The 21540-nt window shown below is 41.3% G+C and overlaps 1 protein-coding gene across 2 annotated transcripts in view; it reads left to right on the top strand.

Annotated features, from left to right (window-relative positions):
* ndrg4 (NDRG family member 4) overlaps positions 1 to 21540 on the top strand; it is a 44112-nt gene that overhangs the window by 5855 nt on the left and 16717 nt on the right. Inside the window, exons 2-4 of one of the 2 annotated variants that reach the window (XM_041038130.1) lie at positions 14320 to 14410; positions 16601 to 16759; positions 19947 to 19988. In XM_041038130.1, the coding sequence (XP_040894064.1) occupies positions 14333 to 14410; positions 16601 to 16759; positions 19947 to 19988 (279 nt within the window). In that variant the 5' untranslated portion in view covers positions 14320 to 14332. The remainder of the gene's footprint in view (positions 1 to 14319; positions 14411 to 16600; positions 16760 to 19946; positions 19989 to 21540) is intronic. The other variant, XM_041038131.1, reaches the window with a different exon arrangement.

Genomic DNA, 21540 nt, shown 5'->3' with positions numbered 1-21540 from the left:
TAGGTAAGTTTGACCATCCCTGGTTAATCTTACTTTACTCAGTAAGAAATGGAGCACAACACCATGACCTGTCATCACATACGCACACACAGTCATTTTTTCTTAATGTGAGTGTTTATCTACTGTCGCCCATCAGCTTTGAAACGCCAGCCTGAGTGCTGGTTGTCTTGTGTGTCTGATTCACTGTGGAAGGAACTGCATGTTCCACATCTCTGCATTCGTACTTTCAATCATTATGGAGCTTCAGTGTGTTTGCAGTTTAGTTCGTCTTCAGCTTAGCAACTGCAATGAAGAGGCGTAGAACTGTGATAAATAGTTACCTTGATAAATATTCCTGGGAGAAAGTGAATGCACCTTGGCACTGAGCAAAATATCAGAAAGACATTTGAAATGTTGCTTTAATTATTGGCTCATTTGTACTGAACAAAAATAGAAGCCTGCCATGTCAGGATCATAATCCATCAAGCTAAAAATAATATGTGTGGTGTATTTCCATATCACCTCCTCAAATTCCCCTCAGCTCCACAGGCTGAGTGTCTGTGGGGTAACAACAACCAGGAGGAAACTGAGGAGGAATCTGATGTTAACAATAGCCATTGTATCAACATAATAATTTCAATTCAAAAACATTTAAGAAATACATAAGGTGTGAAGAACGGAAATATCCAGCCGTGCAGGTAGTTTTGCTTTAATGTTCACGTTTTCCAGATATCTGCTTCTAAGATTTCTGCCTCTTCCCACAGCACAATGGAGGCAAAAATAATTACATCTGTGCTGCCTATGATATTAAAAAATGAAATTAAAGCAGTGATGTGTCTTTCCAGAGCAGCTTCCCTTTTCTGTAAACTCACTTAAGACATCTCAAACTAGGGGATAGGGAATCACAAAAAAATGTGCAGTAAGAATGAGGACTTAAACATGATTTGTTCAAATTAATTCAACCCCAACCAACCCTGTGAACACTTTGAATTTGAGCCGATTGTTAGAGATTAAAATGTTTCCTTCCATGTTCAACAGTTGTCTGAATGTAGAATAAAAAGTGACACCCCTACTCTACATGAACCAAAGGTAACTCCTATAACTACAGACCACTGAGGTGTTAGGTTAAAAAAAAATAAAGCATGTCTTTCTGTAATTTTGGTTAATTGATGCTTTCATTTTTTGTCTTCATTACATCTACCTCTTTATTTGTTATAGGCTATTGCCAACAGATTTTTTTTTTCTCAGGTTCTGTTCCAAAATTCTCTTTCTGTAGACTGTTAACCCCTTTATCCCTCTACATGCTATGGCTTTACACCTCCAGGGCAATCACTGCTGTTGGAGTTCTTGGTTATGGCCTTTTTTTTTTTTTTTTCATTGGACACTGTAACAAAACCATGTGTCTCCGTGGTTTGCTCAGCAAACCATTCATCCCCTCGGTGTGCTCCACTGAGCTTTGCTCCTCGACATCTGGTTCTCCGGTTGGGTCAGGAAGGAGTCCAGCAAACACTCCCCTCTCCCTTCAGTGTACTGCTGGTAACCACACACTGTCTGCCCGTCTGCCTTAGCTGGCATCTGCCCTGCAGCACCGTGGGGAGTCTATAGAACCACAACCATTAGAATGCACTGTGCCATTCAGGAGAGGGAGGCACGACCTTTTCAGCTTGAACATTAAACAAGTTAATAACAAGTCGGCGATGGAACTCATTGACTGTCATGAATCACTGCTGAGACAGTGACAGAAGATGCACAAATAATGTACTCTATCTCCAAAAGTGTGTGGGGCACCACAACATTACATCCAAGTGTGAACAGTGAGCATGTCATTCCCAAACCATGGCCATTGTTACTGAAACAGCCTCTTCACTGCATACCATTCAGCCACAAGAGCATTAGTGAGGTCGAACTAATTGCAGTGTCCGTTACACGTCTCCAGCTGATGCTCGGCACAGTGCAGGGTCACCTTAGGCATGGAAAGCCGTGTCATGAAGCTCCTGACAAACAGTTCTTGTGCTGACATTTTTCTCCCTAATGAGTGAAGATGAGGATTTTCTATGCTCTACGTGCTGTGGTTCACTGCTTAGCAGCACTTCACAGTTATATGCACTAAGAGTCGACTAAGGCAAGCTTATAATGATCTGGCCTCCTATGATAAATGATAATGTCATATTTAAAATAGCTCATGTTTTTTTAACTTCCCATTCTTCTCCTTCTGTTGTCATACTGATTTCCAAATAGGCCCATATGTTGGTGTTAACATGTTTCCATTGATCAGGTTAGCCATGACATTTTTTTACTGCCTTTACTTTCACACAAAAATTCCACCACTGAATTCAGTTCTCACCACTCAATTCAGACACATTCATAGTATAGAAACTAAGAATGTCTGCACATGCACATAGTTTATAGTTTTGGATTCACACATATCTGTGTAAACACTGCAAACCCAGTGAAAGGTCAGTTTACAGTGTTGTTGATTTAAAAAAAAAATCATATTTTAAACAGTGAATGGTAAGCTTAAAAACTCTACAAACTTTTCCCTTAAAACTTTAGTTAACTAGGTAGAGATTTGCATGAAAAACAAGGATGCAGTCCTGTTTCATCTGCTCTCCAGGTGACCGCAGGCGCTGCCTTTACACAGAAATGAAAACAGCTAAATCGACAAATTTTTCAAAGCAGTCTGCAGGGCTTTGATACTAAACACCCAACATGCTTCGGTTCATGTATATGGGGATTAAAAAAATATTCAGACTCCTTCATTATGTTGTCAATTTAATGTTAAAGAGATCAAACTGCCCATCAATGTACACTCAATAATCCATTAAGACTAAGTGAAATAAAATAAAAATAAAACATGAAAGGATCTGAGCACTTTCTGAAGCCACCGTAGATTTTTGTCCTTGGGCTGTGGAGCCTGTTTAAATATACTTTTACAGCTTCATGATGAAATATTCAGTTTAATGTTAGGTCATGATTTTACACAGCGGTGAAAATAACAGCTGTGGGTAGCGACAAGTGTTGCCTCAGCTTTTTATTTTGCTTGTACACAGGATTGTGCAGCTTCTCAACATTAATAAAAGTTGTCTTATCGGACTTTACAGAGCCACCTCTTGTTCAGAGCCCCACTGGAGAGGAATTAAAGTGACAAGTGACTATATGCAAACCCAGACATGGGGACCTTCACTTTAATTACTGCTCACACCTCAGGCAGTGCCAGCTCCTCATCCACCCTGTACGCCGCTTCAAAGCTGGGAACATATTTTAGGATATACATCACAGCAGAATTAAGCTGAGTTATGAATCATTTATTTTCTTGGCATGCAGGCTGCAGTCCGTGTCTGTGTCCGTCTTTTAGATTATTATAAAATACTTATAAATTACTATATAAATTACTATATAAAAATGCATGTGGCTGAATATTTTTCCAACATCCAAATCTATCTCAGTTGTAAATGTATGCAAAATTCTATATATGACATAATTTAAATTGTAATCATCTGAACATTCAGTGCAATGGTCTTTGCTCCACTCTATAAAACTTGAGTTTTTGATGCTCCAGGTTCACTGCATCTGTTAGGACCAGTGGCTCATGGTGGCTAATGCTGCTAATGTTAACAAGCTTTAGGACAGATAGCAGATGAGACAGAGTCAGACTTCATGATGCTTTCCTATTTGTCTCACTGTTACCCAACATTTTACTATTTACCATGAGCCCATAAGTGTCAGTTGTGTCCACAGTTACAAGAAACATAGGTTCACTTCAAAACCATTAATTCTCATTTTATGGTCTCAACAGCGGAAATAAATTTTATTCCATGTCTCCTGTTCCCCTGTTAATGCCAGCTCAATATTCCCCCCATGCTGCCTGTGTGAAAAACTAACAGCAGTGTTTTATAACTCCATGGTGGAATCAGTCGTGACTTTTTCTATTCTTACTAACAGAGCTCATCTGCAACAGTGGGATTTTAAAGACTCAAGTCATCTGAAGCAAACTGGCAGATATTTAAGGAACCAAAGTCTAGCAAGTGTAAAAAATCCTTCATGCTGTAAACGGTTAAATGCTCACAGTAACAGCTGATGGGTGACAATGGGTGCCATTTTGTTTTGACCATTGGTGACTGGGTTATAGCAAATTAATTTAATGCTGTCCTTTTTTGTATCCAATTTTCTGCTAATTTATACTATTCCAAGTTTCACCATTTATATTAATTCGAGAGAGGCTGCTTCTGACAACCTTTCTCTTAATATGGGATTTTAAATTGGTCTCAAATTGAATTCCAGGTAGCATTAAAGAGGTTGTTAAAGCTCTTAAATTTGTCCTTTAGAAACCTGCCAATATTCTGAGTAAATGAACAAATAAGACTGGAGATTACAAAGGCTCAGTGCTTCGTCCTCTGCACACATCTTTAGTGCTCCAAACTAATAGCCTTACCCCTGCACGGTGGCTGGTGAAGTCCAGCTCTCAGCAGGAACTCAGACCCCCCCCAAGGAGCACTGCCCTCTCACGCCCTGACTCTGGTGCCATAACTGAGAGCTGAGGCAAATATAGAGCTCTGAGAGAGTGTGTTGTCAAAAGTGTGAGCTCACCACTGTGTGACCGGACACTCTCTGAGTCCCCTTCTTTGGTGCTTTCTTGTGTTTTACCTGAATCAGCTTGCTTCCTGTTGTGAAAACCAGAAGTATGAATGCAAAAATGCCAGGGCTTCAGTCCAAAATGAGGCTGCGTTCCTCAACTGCTGAGGCTGTAAAGCTGTTTTTTGTTTTTTTTTTGGCTGCAGTGTTTTGGAGGCACAAAGCTTTCATCTGACAGCGCTGACAAGGGAGCTTTTTATGCCAGAAGAGAAAGAGCTGCTGATGGTTTCAATCTGGAGTTGATAGCTGGTATTTAATATTTAATTTCCCACTCCGACACTGATATCTCTGATGTAAATATTTTAAAAATAAAAAAGTTTCATTTCATATGGTGGAAACAGCTGACTTAATTTCCTGTGATTTAAAAATATTTGTAAGCTGGGCTGTGATTTTGCATGAAAAAAACAGCAAAAGAACACGCGTGTCAGCAGGAGCAGTGTTCCATTCTGTGTGTGCACACCGGCATCTGTCAGACAAACAGGTTGACAGGTTGGCTGGTAATGGGAGGGGTGACGTGATGTACAGGAGAGATTGTCTGGGCATGTCAGTCAGGATTAGCATCTCCACTCTGCTTGACTGGAGGAAGCCCCCTCAGGGGTCACATCACACCACCAACTGAAAGACATTGAGTCAACAGGAAGGAAACAAGGGCGGAGATAGATGAAGGCATAGACTTCTGTCATTTAGGTGTATAGGTTTTCTAATAATGGTCATTCATTTTATTTATGTTATTATGCATTTCATGTTTATGTTGCCCACTGCCAGTATAATGGATATGATGCTGGTAGATTCTTGCGTATACTTTTTACTCACAGTAATTATACACCTGTGCACTTATTACTGGCTGTTATCAGTCAGCTGGTAACCAAACAGCCATGAAGCAGCTGATGCAGATCCACTGATACAAGGTTGCAATTTATTTGTAATTTTCTTGCAAAACAATCAACAATAAAATAAACAATAAGGATATCAAATATATATTTATCAGCATCAAAAATTCTCCGTCTGCTGTCTCTCTGCCTCTGTCCCAGATTCCAAACATTGATTCAGTAAATGTGCGTTGGATCAGCTGCATCCCCTCCACATGGCAATGCAATTGATTTCTGTTCTGACAGGAAGCGTCTCTCTGAGCCTTTATACTGCTCCTGAAATCACTTAAAGTGCCCTGTCACTGGATGATTTGAGCTAAAACACTGGCAGCAAACCTTTCATCATCCACACATAATACACAAATGGTGTCATTCATTTACAGTAGAGACAAATGCATAGTATAGACTGGGCCTTTTATCTTGACCTTTGGGTGTAAAAATATTGAATACTGCTAAAGCTTCACATTTAAAGCTTATATTAAGTCTTTTTATATAAACAGTGGATCAAATAACTATGTACACAGTTACAAACCTACACACAGCTATCACTGAATTCTCTTCTGCTCTGTGGAGTGTTTTAGTGTGTTTTAGCTCACTTTTATTTTCCCCACAACCTCACTTCCAGCTGCAGCTGAAAGTTCTTCAATAAGATGCAGAGAAAGCCTACAATAACAAAACACAAATCACATTAGAGTTAATTCTGATACAGGTCAGTGGTCTGTACAGGCAACCACAGACAAACAGTGTCTGTAATGACTCAAACCTTACAGCATCATTCTGTGCTGGTTTGATCTCCGTCACGTAGGAAAGAAAATGCACGTACCCAGAAAAACAACACAACAGCATACAGGATACATTATAATTTGTCATAGATAGCATCAACAGCTCTGTGTTGATCAATCAGAGACCAGTCTGGAAAGGCAAAACCAGTAAATCCAATTAGTTCTTCTCTGACTGTTTTTTTTTAAAGGATAAATATAAAACAGATCTTATTTTTGTGTTTTTGCCCATCATTCCTGTCAGTAGTGATAACCTTGCACTGACCCAGTTAATTGCTGAGATCTAAGAACACAGCAACAATACAAAAAACAAAAAAAACCCAAATTAGTAGTAAATCTGTTGTAAACATCGGTCACATTTACAAACTGACTTCCTTCAGCTTTGACCACCTGTACTTATGCATGGATGCAGTTTTCTACTTGTAATGAAAGACTGGCAACATTTCTGGTGTGCTCACTTACCTCCAAATAAAGTGGTTGAGATAATCTGACCAAACACTGGCTTGTCATCTGACTACTCTCATGTCTTGTGCCATTTTTAGTAATGGTGCAGAGCTGCCAGAGCTCAGAAATTACATGACCAAAACCAATATGAAATAATCTTTTAAAGACAGAGTCAAAGGGAATATGCTGCTGCTCTTAAATCCAAAATCTGTTTTAAAGTTGCTCTAATCAATGTTTTGTAAAGACCTTTATGTTACCTACCTTGATTTTATCCTGCACAGAAGATCATAGAAATAATCAAAGACAATACAAATGGAGTCTTATAACCCTATGCAGACTGGAGGAGGAGGAAAAGAAAACAAAGAAAAAGACAAAGAGAAAAGGTTACTATGGTACAACTGTGAGATGTGTAATTTGGCAAGATGTACTTGTGAATGGAACACAAAAGAGGACATTATGTGTAATTTACAGCGGGAGAGCAGAGAGGGTAGAGCAGCAGTACTTCTCCTGAGTTAATATAATGATAATGATAATGCAAAGATAGTATTTAAAGTGCGGCGTCAGTTCTGCCTTTAATGCTTGAATGAACCCAGTGTGAAACGAAAAGTGAAGTACAAAGAAAACTATGCTTTTTGTAAACCTGACAATAAGAAATAGATGAAAGCAACATGATAACATATAAGATGTATAATGACAAGGTGGTTTTATGAGACTGTGGGAAAATTCACTTGCAATGTTAAAAAATGAAAAGCCATGAGGAGAAGGTGAGCCAGACCTGATGGGACTAAGCTGAGTTGTCATAGCAACCCTGTCTGGGCAGGAAAAAAAAAAAAGAGCGAAGGAGGGAGAGAAACGAAAAGAGGACAGGTCTGTTTTGTTCTCAACAAGCTGCTGTAAAAGCAGACTGTTTTCTGTCCAAACGAGACAAAAAGCAGACATAGAAAACAGACCTGCAAATAACTTCTCACCCACTGACACTTTGGCTGCCTGACCACAGTTGGTTGAGGGATAAAGAGAAGCTTTGTAGTTGGGTCCTTCACTGTGGAGAGTGGACTGTGATGGCCACATGCCTCACACTGTTCCACTCAGTGGCTTTACTGGCAGTGTTGTTTGTTAGATACACAACGCAGCTGAAGGGAGAGATGATATTCTTGTGAACAAGAAACAAATTGTGCCAACATGCAGGATGTTACTGTACAACAACATCGACAAACATGCAGACTCATTAGATGTCCATGATGATGGACAGTCATCAGTTATGGACCAGAACTGTCCCAGAATCCCAAAGCATCATTGCTTTGCCCATTTTATGGACAATCCTTTTCAAGTTGACGTGTGAACCTCCAGTGACCGTGCTGTGATGGTGGAGGACAGCAGCTGTTGCTGTGTCATCAGATTTACTTTTCAGATTTTTTTAGGTGCAGTGTCGTCTGTATTAATGATGAATTAATGTCGACGCTTCCTCCAGAACAATAATAATAATAATACCTTTATTTATAACGCGCTTTCCACCAACGTGCTGAACAACAGGATGAATATAAGAGTCGAAACACAATAAAATAAAAAGCAAGTTAAGATCACAATAGAATTATAATAAAAAATAATAAAACAATAAACTGAAAAACAAAGGCGAGCTTGGTTAGTTATGAAAGTGGATCACACAAGTTTCCAAATTTAATCACAATCTGCACAGTAACTGTTGAGACCTCTGGCTACAGACCAAAGTAAAGAACAGACCAGATGATCAACAGACTGACTAACTGAATCTAAAGGCTCATACACACACACACACACACACACACACACACACACACTGTAGATACACTTACAGAAGACACGCATATGATTTCTAATCACATGCATCAACATCTTTTTTTAAAGGAACAATGAGAACTTCACCATAGCTTCTGTAAAAAGTTACACAGCAGACAAAGCATTAAGTCAGAGGAGGATGGCACTGGTATCTTTCCACCAGCAGCGGTGGCGTCACAAGGCCAAATATAGCCGGGTAATGCAATGGTAATTGATTTCACAACCAGCTGTCTTACATAAGCATGTCAGAGTGAATAGAGAGGGTGAGAAAGAGAGGGATGAGATGTGGTGGAATGAAGACAGAGAAAAGGCAGAGATGGAGGATGAGATGGTGTGAAAAACCAGCTAAGAGCGAAAGAAGTGAAGTGACAGAGCGAGTTAAAAGAGAGACGTGTTGGAGGGGCAAGAAGAAAAATGTCAAAGGACGCTGAGAAGAAGGGAAAAGATGCTGGAAGTCAGAAAAGGAAAGCGTGGGGAAGAGGTTTTGGAAAAAAAAAAACACAACTAACTGTCAAACAGCGGTGATGAATGAGAAAAGCAGAGAAACAAAAAGAAGCAGTGACAGAGAGAGTTAGACAAGCAGAGATTTAACAGCAGAGAATGCCAAAGCAAGAGGAGCAGACACGAAGCCTGGTGGGAAAGAACACATCCAGTCTCTGGTCTGCATACCTGTGCTTCTACAAGTCATTTGTAAAGTCACAGGATGTCATAGGAAGGTCGCTGGTTGGATACCCAGCTCCTCCAGTCAGCATGTCGCAGTGTCCTTGGGCAAGACACTGAACCTCAAATTACCCCTGATGCACCATCGGTGTGTGTGTGTGCTAGAAAAGTATGAATGGGTGAATGTGGCTCGTAGTGCAAAGTCCTTTGAGTGGAATAAGTAGAATAAACAGATAAATGGTTGTCCAGCCTTATAGGTTTTGACCTAGTCCTGTTATTTTGCATCTTTCATTATCAGTGATGTGTCAGTGAAGTTTGAGTATCTGTTGTTGGCGCTCTTGTTCTGTGAGGGCGGCGGGGAGGCAGGGTCCACCATGGACAGGTCACCTGTCCATCACAGCGGGGCTGGAAGAGTTTCCAGATATCAGATATTTAGTCCAATTAGTGTCAGTCACATTTACATAGTGTGAGAAGTGTGACTAATGTAAACAGGTCACTGATTTATTATTTTTGTTAGAAGTTCAAGGAAGAGTGAAGAGGTGATAAAGAAGGAAAGTGATGACAGAGTAAAACAGCACACAGACAGCTATAAAGAGAGGGAGCAGGAGGAGGAGAGGAGCTGTTGTTTGGTCTCTGTTCTGGTTTTAATACCCCTCATGGCTCCTTTCCAGCGGCTTCAGAAAGGTCACGCCCATTTAATAAAATGGTCACGATGGGAGGGAGAGAGCCACGGAGGAGGTAGAGAGAGGGTGTAAGGAGAAAAAGAGAGAGGAGAGAAGTTAAATCGTTGAGTGCATTCTGTTTGAGTGTTTTTAAAAACCGACAGACACCCGCCATCTTTTCTACTTGTAAATGAGACAATTTTGATTTAGATTTTTTTTTTTAAGTCACTGATTCTTCCAGAGTTGTCTTCTTATCAGATCACAGGTCGTGATCACATTAGAGGCAGTTCACTTTTGTTTATCTGAACTGACATAAGTCAATTAAATTTAGCCTGATCTAATTTATGCACCCAGCGACACTTTTTTAAACACATATGTAGCTCAAAAGAATACGAGCAAAGCCTGCACGCTGGTCCACAGCTACGCTCACATGACACAGGACTCCTCACACTCCAACACATATCCAACACACCCTTTTAATCATGGCAGTGTACTTAAGCTGTCATTGCTCGGCTCATTCTTTTGCTGCGTGTCTGTGAACACCGCTCATCTGAAAACTAGCCCGCCGCTCGCTGCCGCCGCTGCTGTCGGCCTTTCCAGAGCACCCGCCTCCACCCAAACTCCTGACAATCGTCATGTGTCATAATTTTCAGGCTTTGCAGCAAACTTTTGAAATATCACAAAAAGATTAAAAAAAAAAGAAAATCCAGATTAACTGCTTTGCAGTGAATAAATAGATAAATAGAGGGATGACCTATGGATTTTATTTCAAGATAATGGTATTTGCCATGTTTCATCTATAACCACTAGTTGAACAACACTCAGTGACAGACAGGAAGGTTAGTGACTTGCTGGTGAACATAGTGGAGCTTTTAGTGGCTAAGAGCAGAATATTTCTCTTAAGCTCCTTTCAGACATGCGCCCCTTTAAATTAATCTGACAGCAGTTTACCACGTTGGTCTCGCGTCTGAATAAGCACGCTGGTCATTTTTATGCAAACAGTCACGACAGTCTGTATTAGCTCCGACACACCTCAACTCTGAACTGAATGTTGTCACATTAACACAAAGTCTGCAGCAGCACAATGTAAAACATGCACAGAGAGAGACAGAGACACTAAATGCACATCTTCTACTGCCTCAGATCACTGTATCACATTTATTAAGTTACTACCATTTAAATTCATTAATTCAAATGGATTATTTTTACATCTCTGATGCACGAAATCAGACAAATAAACTATGAGACACTGTGAAACTGCAAACTTTAAGGCAGTCTCAGGGAATCAGTCTAGAAAAACTATATTCCCCTTGTGGTGTGACTGAGACTACAAACCCTCTTACAGTAATAATCTGATCAGCAGTCTCTCCATCTATTTCCAGTGTTCATTCATGCCCGCTGCGTGGATGAATAAACTGATATACAGCAAAATGTTCTACATATAGGATGTAGTTATGTGAGCAAATAGGAATTAAAAATGAGTCTCAGCTTATTGTCCAGTCATTCAACGCTTGTGTACTGTCTGATATTATAAAACTGGCAGCGCTGACAGTTAATTTACGATGAAACTGATGTGAAAATGTATCAGTAACTTCACCGCTGGAGGCGGTGGCGAGCATCGCTCGGGCTCATGATGTTCACTGAGGCTCCAACAGCAAATGAAGTTTTAAAATCCTCCAGTGATGCAGTCTGTGGCAGAACAGAAAACAGTCCTCGTCCTTCATGTCTCGCTGTCTCTCTTAACATTTAGATGGAGCAAGTAATGTTTTATATTTCATGTCTAACGGGGGCTTTGGTGTGTGGAGATGAAAATTGGACCTACATCTGTTTGTTGGCCAGAAACACGGCTGCAAATAAATACTTTGCTCTGTGTCTGCCTGTTAACACATTCTCAGTGCAACAACTTTATAAGGTGATGATATGCCAGTGTTGTGTTTACAGTGTGTTACCATGCCTCCATGTGGCCAAAAGACTCAGTGAAAGCAGGTTTAAATCAGAATTTAGCACAGATGTCCTCGTGTTTTAAAAAGCCTTGGCTGCATGATCAAGGTTCTCTGAATGATCTGAGAACAGTGTCTCCTTCAAAGCTTATCTGGACACAGACAAGCTGCTGGACATGGTTTTGCCAACTTTTTGTCTGTGTTCACAAAGTCACATTGTGTCCTGCTGCCGGGGACAGAGACAAGTCACATATTACCTCTGACAGGTGGAGCTTTACTTTAGAAGTCTGTGCTGTGATGATGTGTATAATTTGATAGGATGGATTTTCCCTCGTAAGTCACACAAACACAAACTTCATCAGCTGCGGGAAGTGACTGTAAGTCTGGGCTTTCTCTCTTTAACAGAGTTGGATTAAAAAAAACACAGGTTATGCTCAGTGACTGCTAGAGAGGAGAGAGAGAACCGTAGAGGACAAATAAGGTTGGAGAGAGAAAAAAGAGTGGTACGAGATAATAAGGAGGAGACAGGGAGGTGTTGTGTGTTCTGCTGATACCACTGTGAAGGTGCTGCAAACTTTTAAGGGTCAGTTCAGCAGCAGTTTCATCCACAGAGATAGTTCTGCCTTTATTTGTCTGAGTTTGGGGATACTTGCCTCGGAAATGTCTGCTTCCGTCTCAGTTCACTGGAGGTGAATGGAATGTTGTTTGTGCTGCTAAAAGCAATTACATTCAAAAAAAACTCAACAGGCATCGCATGTGTTTCATTTAGAAACTAGTTAAGTCTTTGGAGCCTCGTCCGCTGGAACCAGAACAGAACTCACTCTGAAGTGAGTTAAGTGGTGAAGGATTAGACAAACACATGAAGTAAAAGATAATTGAATCCCATTAGACCGTGTTCAGTGCTAACAGGTTAGTGCACCTTATGCCAATGTGAGGTGGCAAACATTATCACTAACCCAACAGCAATTAGTGACTTTATTAGCTCAGCAACTGTAACTGTGCATGGTAGGCCTGGATGTCTCTCCGTGTATGTGTGCGTGCGTGCGTGTGCGTGCGTGCGTGTGTGTGTGAGGTCATGTTTGTGAAATGTTTTTCTCCGTTCGAGCGTCAGTGGACCGATGTCATCGTGTAGCAGCGTTATTGCACCGACACTGTCTGACCTCGCTGTTCAGCTTGTGTTGGTGTGCTTGTGTATAACTGTGTGTTATGCAGGCCGGTTCATTTAGACCCTAACACAGCCTGAGTCCCTATTTTTGGGGGCAGTAGCCTGTGAACTTCCAAGCGCCGCTTTTTACAAAGTAGTCTTGGTCAGTGAGCATCTGCATCTACTCCAGTTTAGAGTGTGTCTTTGTTATCCTGCAAACTAGAGCATGACTTAACTGTGTTTTGTTTTTTTGTTTTTTGGTAGATGCCGTACTTTGAACTTTGGGAAAAATGATCAGTTAGTGAAACTTTCTGTTGTTCCTTCCCATTTTGGATTTCACCACTCAGAGATCGACTTTTAGAGTTTAGTGGAGGGGGAGTTGGTGTTTGTTGTGCTTGTGGGGTTTTTTTTTTCAGTGCTTAAAGTTTTTCTAAAATTAAAACTTGAAACATTAATGGGTTAAACACATGGCAGGACTGCAGCAAAATTACATAAACTGGACTTTTTACAGACTGTACTCAAGTCCAGACACACTCTGTGGGATCTTTAACCACTAGCATCGCCATAGAGCAATGTTTATTTGAATGTTTCCACACTGTGTTTGTCTTGTGTTTAACACATTTCACTTACCTGTCCAGTGATGGACAGGTGGTGGTATTACATCGAGAAACACCGCAGTGCACCAGCAAAGGAAGAAAGAAGATGACTGTTAGCACATAGATAAGGATGTGAGCAATGTGGGTTTTACAGCATCATTTCTGTGTGCTGCTAACGACGGGTAGAAACTAAACACTGAGGTGTTGAGAAAACATCGTAAATCAATTCAGGGTTCTGGGTTAACCGTGGGTGAACTGACTCCTCTGACTGGCCTCTTCTATACACAGACATTACTTTGTTTGTGTAGAGGAATACTCCACAGCACCTTTAATATGGAGGAGGATTTACCTCCGGTCTGAATTTGAAGCATCGCTGGTTGCATAACTTTATTTTTTAGTGGCTTTTTATTAAACTCTGGTGTGCACTGTACTGTAGATGTCCCCCCCCCCCCCCCCGCCCCCCACAGATCGTTCAGCAAAACTAATTCCCATCATGATTCCATCTCCTCCGTTTCCAATCAGTTCTTCATTGTCAGCTGCTCAGATTTCTCCAGTTCAATACAGCATTTTATCAGCGTACCGACTCCTTCCATGATTTCACAGTGTGGGTTTGTGAAATTAGGTCACTGTTTTCTTACATTTAAAATGAAACAGAACTGCCATCATCATGTGTCACATTGGGAGCAAAATGCATTTGTTATTTTAAGGTCAAACACAGGCAGTGCTCTGCATGATGCAACGATCGCGTAACATTGTGTGTGTGTGTGCGTGTGTGTGTGTGTGTGTGTGTCTGTGTGTGCAGGTTGCTGTCCAGGATGGCAGGGATTAAGGAGCAGCAGTTCACGGAGGAGAAGCCCCTGCTGCCAGAGCAGAGAGGAGTGGAGTCAGACATGGTCAGTGCACCTGCTTTATTTATCACTGAGCAGCCTCTGTGCCGTTAACCCTCCTGTCTGGGTGTTCACATGCTGATCAGTGTGTTCAGGACGAACCACTCTCTAGCTCCTGGTGCATTAAGACAGAGATGTTTGTGCTCATTAGCTGTGATGGCTTATAATTAGACAATGGGCTTGTTTACGAGCGGAGGAGGAAATTAATGAACGCCATCCAAGCATGACTCTTTGATAACGACGCTACGAAAAGATGAACGGTCACTTAAACTGAGACAGAGTGGTGGAAGACAAAGAGGAAAGCAAAAACAGAGCAGAGAATATGCAGTGGGTGGTTATATAAAGGCCACTTATTCCAGTCCACTTATCCATTACCTCAGCAACAGGTTGTGGCTGAATCAGGGGCTCTCGAGCGTTTGAAAGCCTCTTGTTGCAGGAATTATGGAAACGGTGGAGACTTGACAGATTAACTTGAAAAGCGACTTGAAGAGTCAAGATTCCTGAAAAAGACTCATTCTCTCCTCACAGTTTTTTTTTCCAAACAGCCATTTCTGGGTACTTGATCCGAGGTAGCAGAACAGATGAGCTCAAAGAGAAATGAATGTGAGGGCTGAATGGGCCGGTTATGACAAGGCTGCAAGCAAACGAGCAACAAAAATCATTACTGTCCAGAATGACATGAAAACAACATATTGAACTGATTGTAAACAAGTGTGGAGTGTTCTTCTGCTTCTGACAGGCCTCTTTTTTTCTGCTGGAGGAATCAGTCTGAGGCAGCGAACGGAGCCACTGACTAAACCTGTTAGCCATGACTCACTTAGACAGTGTGTTAGAAATCAAACTGCGCTCCCAGGAGATACAGTAGGTCAGGGTTTCTTTGGTTTTTTTTGACCGAGCAGCTTATTAGAAGTAGCTGTTGCTGTGCATCAATATGAATGACTAATTCTGCTATTGATCAGCTCACCCAGCTCTAAAGGTCATTAGGACTGCTCATTATGACCCGCTGCTCGTAAATAATCAAGGCCATCAACTGCTGCCTCCGTCGATCCGGTTACATGTTTTGTGTGACTCAACGAGTCGCTTCGCTTCATCGTTTGCTCCGAGATGACTTCAGCTCAGACGCGTTTTCAGCTTTGTCTCCTGCCTCTCTCCTCTCCCAGCTCATTTAAAGTCTGGAGCTCTGGTGTTGTGCAACAGCGTGTTAGTGACCTTTAAGAGCAGTTACTGAGTGATTACCTCCTGGCACAAAACACTGGTAAAACTCTGGTCTGACTCACAGCATGTTGGACTAATGCTGCATTCAATTCACATGGACATAGCAGACATGTCCTGGTGGTTAAAAGCAGCCGCTATGGACATCTTTATTTGCTGAAATTGATTTGAAGCTGTCGAAACACCAGGCTTTGTACTCGCCACTTGAAACAATGCTTCAGGTGTTTCTGTCAATGAAATTTATTGGTACCCTAAGAAGTTTCTCGTCACTAGCTGTGCTGTGGAGCCATGTTTTTTTAAAAATTGTGACCCTGAAGAGAAAGATGCTAACAGGCAAACGTAACAACGCACAATTTAAGATACTAAAAAAAAAAACGTCCACTGTGCAGGAGTTTGATGAGGAAATAAATCCATTCAACATGTTCGTGAGACCTGTAGCTGTAGCTGTCTTGAGGACCCTGAGGTTATGTCCTCTGTGTGTGTTTTTTTTTTAAATTCTGAAATAAAATATGAAAAATCCAATGGTGTCTGGTCAGAATTTCAGATCAGATCCTGCCTCTGGCCCTGAAAGTATACCAGCCGCTGAACAACCTTTTCTATTGTAAAGCTTATATTTACAGTGTTTCCCATGTGACATGAATGCAGCATATTCCTGGGTTTAGAGTTGCATGTGGGCAATCTAATCCAACAGCTCTCTGCCCACAACTTGCTCCTCTTTTCCAGTGAAAGGAAGGTTATAGATCTTCAGCTTGACCTTTCTGCTGATGCTGGAACAGAGATGAAGCAAAGTAAAGCCAGACATCTCGTCTTTGAAGCTTTAAAGGCGCAGAGGATTTGATCTGAGAGAATTTCTGAGACCTACATGTTTATTGCATCAGAAAATGAATTATGACTGTTTTACATCACATTTTTATGTTCAGTATTATGTCTGCACTGGTTGTTACCCAATAACCACCTTGTTGTGCTTGTTGTTTCACAACACAGCAGGATAAAGGAGATGAGGCATCTGGGGGGGCCCCCTGCCCTGCCAGCCCCGCGCCCCTTAACTACCCCTCTCCCCCCAGCCGCCCCACTCACCGCTGGCATGTCATCGCACGGCACTGGCTCCGCCAGACCCGCCGTCGGACCAGCGGGGTCCTCCCGGTAACTACCAGAACCACCAGAACAAGCAGAAACATCAGACTGCCAGCACACAGAATCAAACACAAGCTTAGAAAATCCAGCTGAACTGAAAACTGACACTTGAAATTCCACAATGCAGAACACAACAGAACATGATGCAAATAAGAGAAAGAAATCCACAAGAAATTCCCTCTAAGCTCTACAGAGGACTGGCACAGAGTTTCTATTTGGTTTTTATCCACACCAACACGGCTGACGTTTACTGCTAGTAAACTGTCTGTGGTCAGGCAGCTAAAGTGTTGGAAAAGCATTCTGTTACTGCTCCAGTGGTGGTTCACAAATAAATATCTCATGTCAGTAAATGTACAGAAATGTTATAAATAAAGTTTTACTTCCACCTCTTTGCATGTCACACTGATCAACATCTGATCTGCCACCACTGCTCTGCCAGACGTGTAGTGGAGAACAGCAGCAATATTAGATGAAGGAACTTTAGTAAAGTTCACAGATTTTAAAAGTGGCCTTCAGTTTGCTGCACACATGCTACTGGTCCTTTTCCTAGAAATGATTTATGTTACCCCCCCCCCCAGGCATCTCCCTGCTCAGGATCTCTTGGATCAGCCTTAATCACCTCAGTCCCCTGATCCTCCTGGACATGATGAATTCAGTTTTAGTGCTGCAGTAATTTTGCCTTTTAGCAGAGGGATCCTTTTGAAAAACCTAAAATCTGGGCCAGAATCTACATTTGTGAAACCGAACTCCAGACACAGAGATTCTGAGATCAGAGACACCACGGACATATCATGGCAGCAAACACCAGCAGAGAGAGACAGAGACCAACACATCGTTCACACCCTGTCACGATGCAGCTGTACAACACAGAGCCTGTAGAGATCACACCACCTTTAAATATAAATTTCTCACTGTGACACAAAATGAGACACATTCTTCCAAAATGTTTTTTTGGAAAAATGTATATAAGTCAGAGATTTCATCTAGATGTCACAGTACACACTCCAGCTCCACAGTCCTCTCCCTTTGCACTGAGCTGAGCTGCAGCACATCCTCTTCATGCAGTGTGATGGGGTGGGAGTTATGAGAAAGAGTGCCACCTGCTGGTCCGACCACCACATTGGCATCGCTAACATTTTCCCTCTCAAAACGATTTGCATGAAACTACAGGGACTGAAGTTGCCCTTTCAGTTCAGATGTGAAATCGGTTTATTGGATTTCCTCGCCCTCACATCTCCAGCTGTGTGCTGGTGATGATACAGTGGCATATCGGAAAAGTTAATGACTCGTTCGGTGTTATTTAAATTTCTCGAATTCTTCCACGGGGCTTCTTCAGTTCCTGTTGTCATGAGGTAATGTCTTTCTCTCTCTTTAGATGTGACCCTGATCTGACTTTGTTCAGTCATTGAAGTGCCACTCCTGTCCTTTTCTTTTCCAGTCTTCACTGCTAATAACTAAAAATGTGACTCTAAACTTTTTCCCTTACCTTAATCCACCACTATTCCTTTGGACTTTGTGTATGTATAACATCCATCTTTAATCCTGTCATATTTTCTTTCAGATATCTCTTCAGAAATTCTCCCGTGAACTGACTAAGACCTGACTTGTGCATGTTTAACAAGGGAGCCGAGTGAAAGCCATCTGTCTGAGGGCTCTGACTGGTGTCTAACCTCATGTGCATGTCCTAATTTTTTTGTCCAGATGTTCCTGCTTTGCTCTAAGCTTTGCAAAGGCAACAGAGCAGGAATAAGCTCATAAATGACATGTGCTGAAATAACACAGGTTAGAATCAGTGAACTCATATAAAAAAATAAAAAAGAGTTAAAATGTTATTAAGCTGTTAAGCATGTGTTATATTCCAGCAATCAGTGTGTATTTAGTTATGGATTAAAAAAAACAAACCTGTTTTATTTCAACACATCTCTTCTTAAACAGAGAGTCAGGACCATATTCCTCAAAAAGTGAGCGGCTTGCCTGCAAGATAAAACGTGCTTTCTTCAAGACTTCCACACAATATTTTTTTTCTGACATCAAATTCAAAGTGAAAAACTGAAAAGCTTTGACTGGCACTGGAACAGCTGTCACAGCCGTCACATCCAGCTTGTCATCGGTCAGTGTCTCTGAGTGCTTGCGGTCACAGAGTCAGACCGCCTCACGGGGATTCTGACTCCCGTCGTCACTTTGGCCAGACGACAAGAATGTTGTTTTCATGCCCCGATCATGTGCCCACGCTCATCTTTCTTTACGGATGTAAATGACTGTTGAGTTGATTTGCTTTGGGCGAATCTGGATCCTGCTCTCTCTCTCTCTCTCTCTCTCATCCTGTTTTAAAACACCATCCTTCCTCACTTTTTACTGCTGATTTGTTCCAGTTTCCCCACATGCACTTTAGTAAATTATCGTAATTATCGTCTTTCCAGCGATACACTGGAAGAACAGTCACGCCCATGTGTTAAAATATTCAATTGGAAACTACAAAATGTTTTTAAAGTGGCACTCCACCAATTTTAACCACCAGCATCAGTTTACTCATCACGGGGAAAACGAAAAAGTTGTCTTATCTCTTCCATGACTCCGGAGGGAGATTTCCAATATAACCCCGATGATGTCATGATGATGTCATCAGGGTTATCGCTGCTTGGGCTAAGAGAAAACGCAAAAATGTTAGCAGACAGCGCGCATGACAAATGTTAGACATGGGTGTTTACCAGGGTCACAATAACAGCCACTATATTGTTGCATTATGGGAAATGCAGTATTCTACTGTTGGAGGCTGACAAGAGACTAAAGGTCCGGCTATTCTGACCTGATCAGTTTCTTCTTTGTATATTTCTTGTCTTGTGAGCGCCTCGACTTAATACAGAGCAATGCTGAAATGCTGGAGTACCCCTTTAAATACATACTGGAAATTTTACTTCAAAAATCTTTCGCTTTCTGGAGCAAAACTGAATATATAACACACATTTCTGTGTATGTTGAACATGACATACTGTACTGCTAAGGTGCTTCTGGGTGTTTTCTGTGTCTGTGGTTTGGACCTAGTCTACACTGTACAGCTTGGGCTGCTCTTCTGTGAGTCGAGTGTCCTTCAGCTCCAACAGTGGATGCACCTCTCTGTGTGTGAGTTTAGACGACTTATCTCGTATCTATTTTAATTTCTTTCTCTCTGTCTTGTATCTCTGCTTGTCTCTTTGAGCAGGAAAGCTGTGAACAGCTGATGCCAGCAGGGGATTGGAAGGTATGAGCTCTGTGTGTGTGTGTGTGTGTGTGTGTGTGTGTGCCTCCCTCCCTCTCTCCTGTCTGTTAGCATTTCTTAACAGAGCATCTCCTCTTTTGAGTTCTGGTTGTCTGTCGCCCTTCATCTTTCTTTGTTTGTCATCTCTTTGCACTTGCTCACTTAGTGGAAACAGAGCCGCCCGCATGAGTCAACAGAGAAAAGAAAAGAAAAGAAAAGGAGGACGGTGGAAGTTATTTGTATTTTCACAAGGCTAAATAAAATAAAGATGATAATCCAGTGACAACTTAAAGCGCAACGTGTGACCTTGATAATGAAACCAACATGATGCTGAAAACAATTTGCAATATTTAAAGATGCAGTGAAAAAAAAATTCTGATTGTGAGTTTGAATGAGCCCTGGGATCGTGTTGGTGAACTGCATGCAGCTCACCTTTTGGCCCAGGGGAGGTCTCAGGCCGTCAGTTAAACAACTTATGAACAACTTCACCTGAACGCATCATCAGTATAAGCTGTGAGGAATTAAAAGTCAGTCAATATTTTTGTGTATTATATTAACTTTTCCCCATATGCAATATATGGTCTGAGTGCCTTTGCATATTAATGAGGGAAATTATATTTCAGTGCAACAATCGTGACATTTCACTGCTTAATCAAATTGTTCATCTTACAGGAAATATGCTGACACTCAATATTTGGTAATTACTGTAATTACTGCAATAAACTGTTTAATTATGCTGCTCGTTAATGTAATGGAGGCACATAATCAGAGCTGATGTTTCTAGACAACCAAGGTTGTAAGACTCTAAGTGTTTATCTTTTTGTGCGGCGTACTCACTCTGGCAGCAGAAACACTGCACGCTGTCAACACACTCGCACATGCTGTATTAGTAACTTAATTCTCTGTCTGATGTGAAAGTCTCATTCTAATGCAGACTTTTTCTGTTGTCACCTAACTTCCTTTGTTCCCATCACAATTACTAGGGCAGCAAGCTGTTTTTGTTTTTGACAGTAAAGTAGAAAATGAGTCAGAATTGCAGTTTTGGAACAATTTAAAGTTTTAATAGTATAATATTTATGGGTACAGGTAGATTAGCCTTTGCTTCTTAGAACTCTAAACACAGCTGATAGTTGTTATGTGCGTGCATGTTCAGCTGATTGGGGGGAGAGTTAAGTGTTATAACACTGCATTTATATTAGTTAACAAGATGGTGATAGCAGCTTAGCTGGAGAAAGCAGTAACATACAGTACATAACTGTCTACATGGGAAAGAAAAAGACATGAAACCCCATAAAACCATAACACACCACCACATTTTGGTGTAAATTAATTAAATGGCTTAAATATTTCTCTGATACCAGTTCAAAGCAGCTTCAGTGTTCCTTCTGCCCGTCACTGTCAAATGCTTGTTGGCAGAGTTTGTATGTTGAAATCAGAGCGATGCAGAGAGAGAGTTAATCTCCTCTGTGAAGGAAAAAGGGTCAAAGTCAGAAATAGAGAGGAAGGGAAAGCAAAGAGCGTTGTTTCAAGTTGAGTCAGCACGCCAAGTGTTCTG

Source organism: Toxotes jaculatrix, chromosome 5 (genome assembly GCF_017976425.1).
Source record: "Toxotes jaculatrix isolate fToxJac2 chromosome 5, fToxJac2.pri, whole genome shotgun sequence".
NCBI classification, from domain to species: Eukaryota; Metazoa; Chordata; class Actinopteri; family Toxotidae; genus Toxotes; species Toxotes jaculatrix.
Note: the sequence above shows the minus strand (reverse complement) of the source record. Positions and strands in the feature narration are given on the sequence as shown.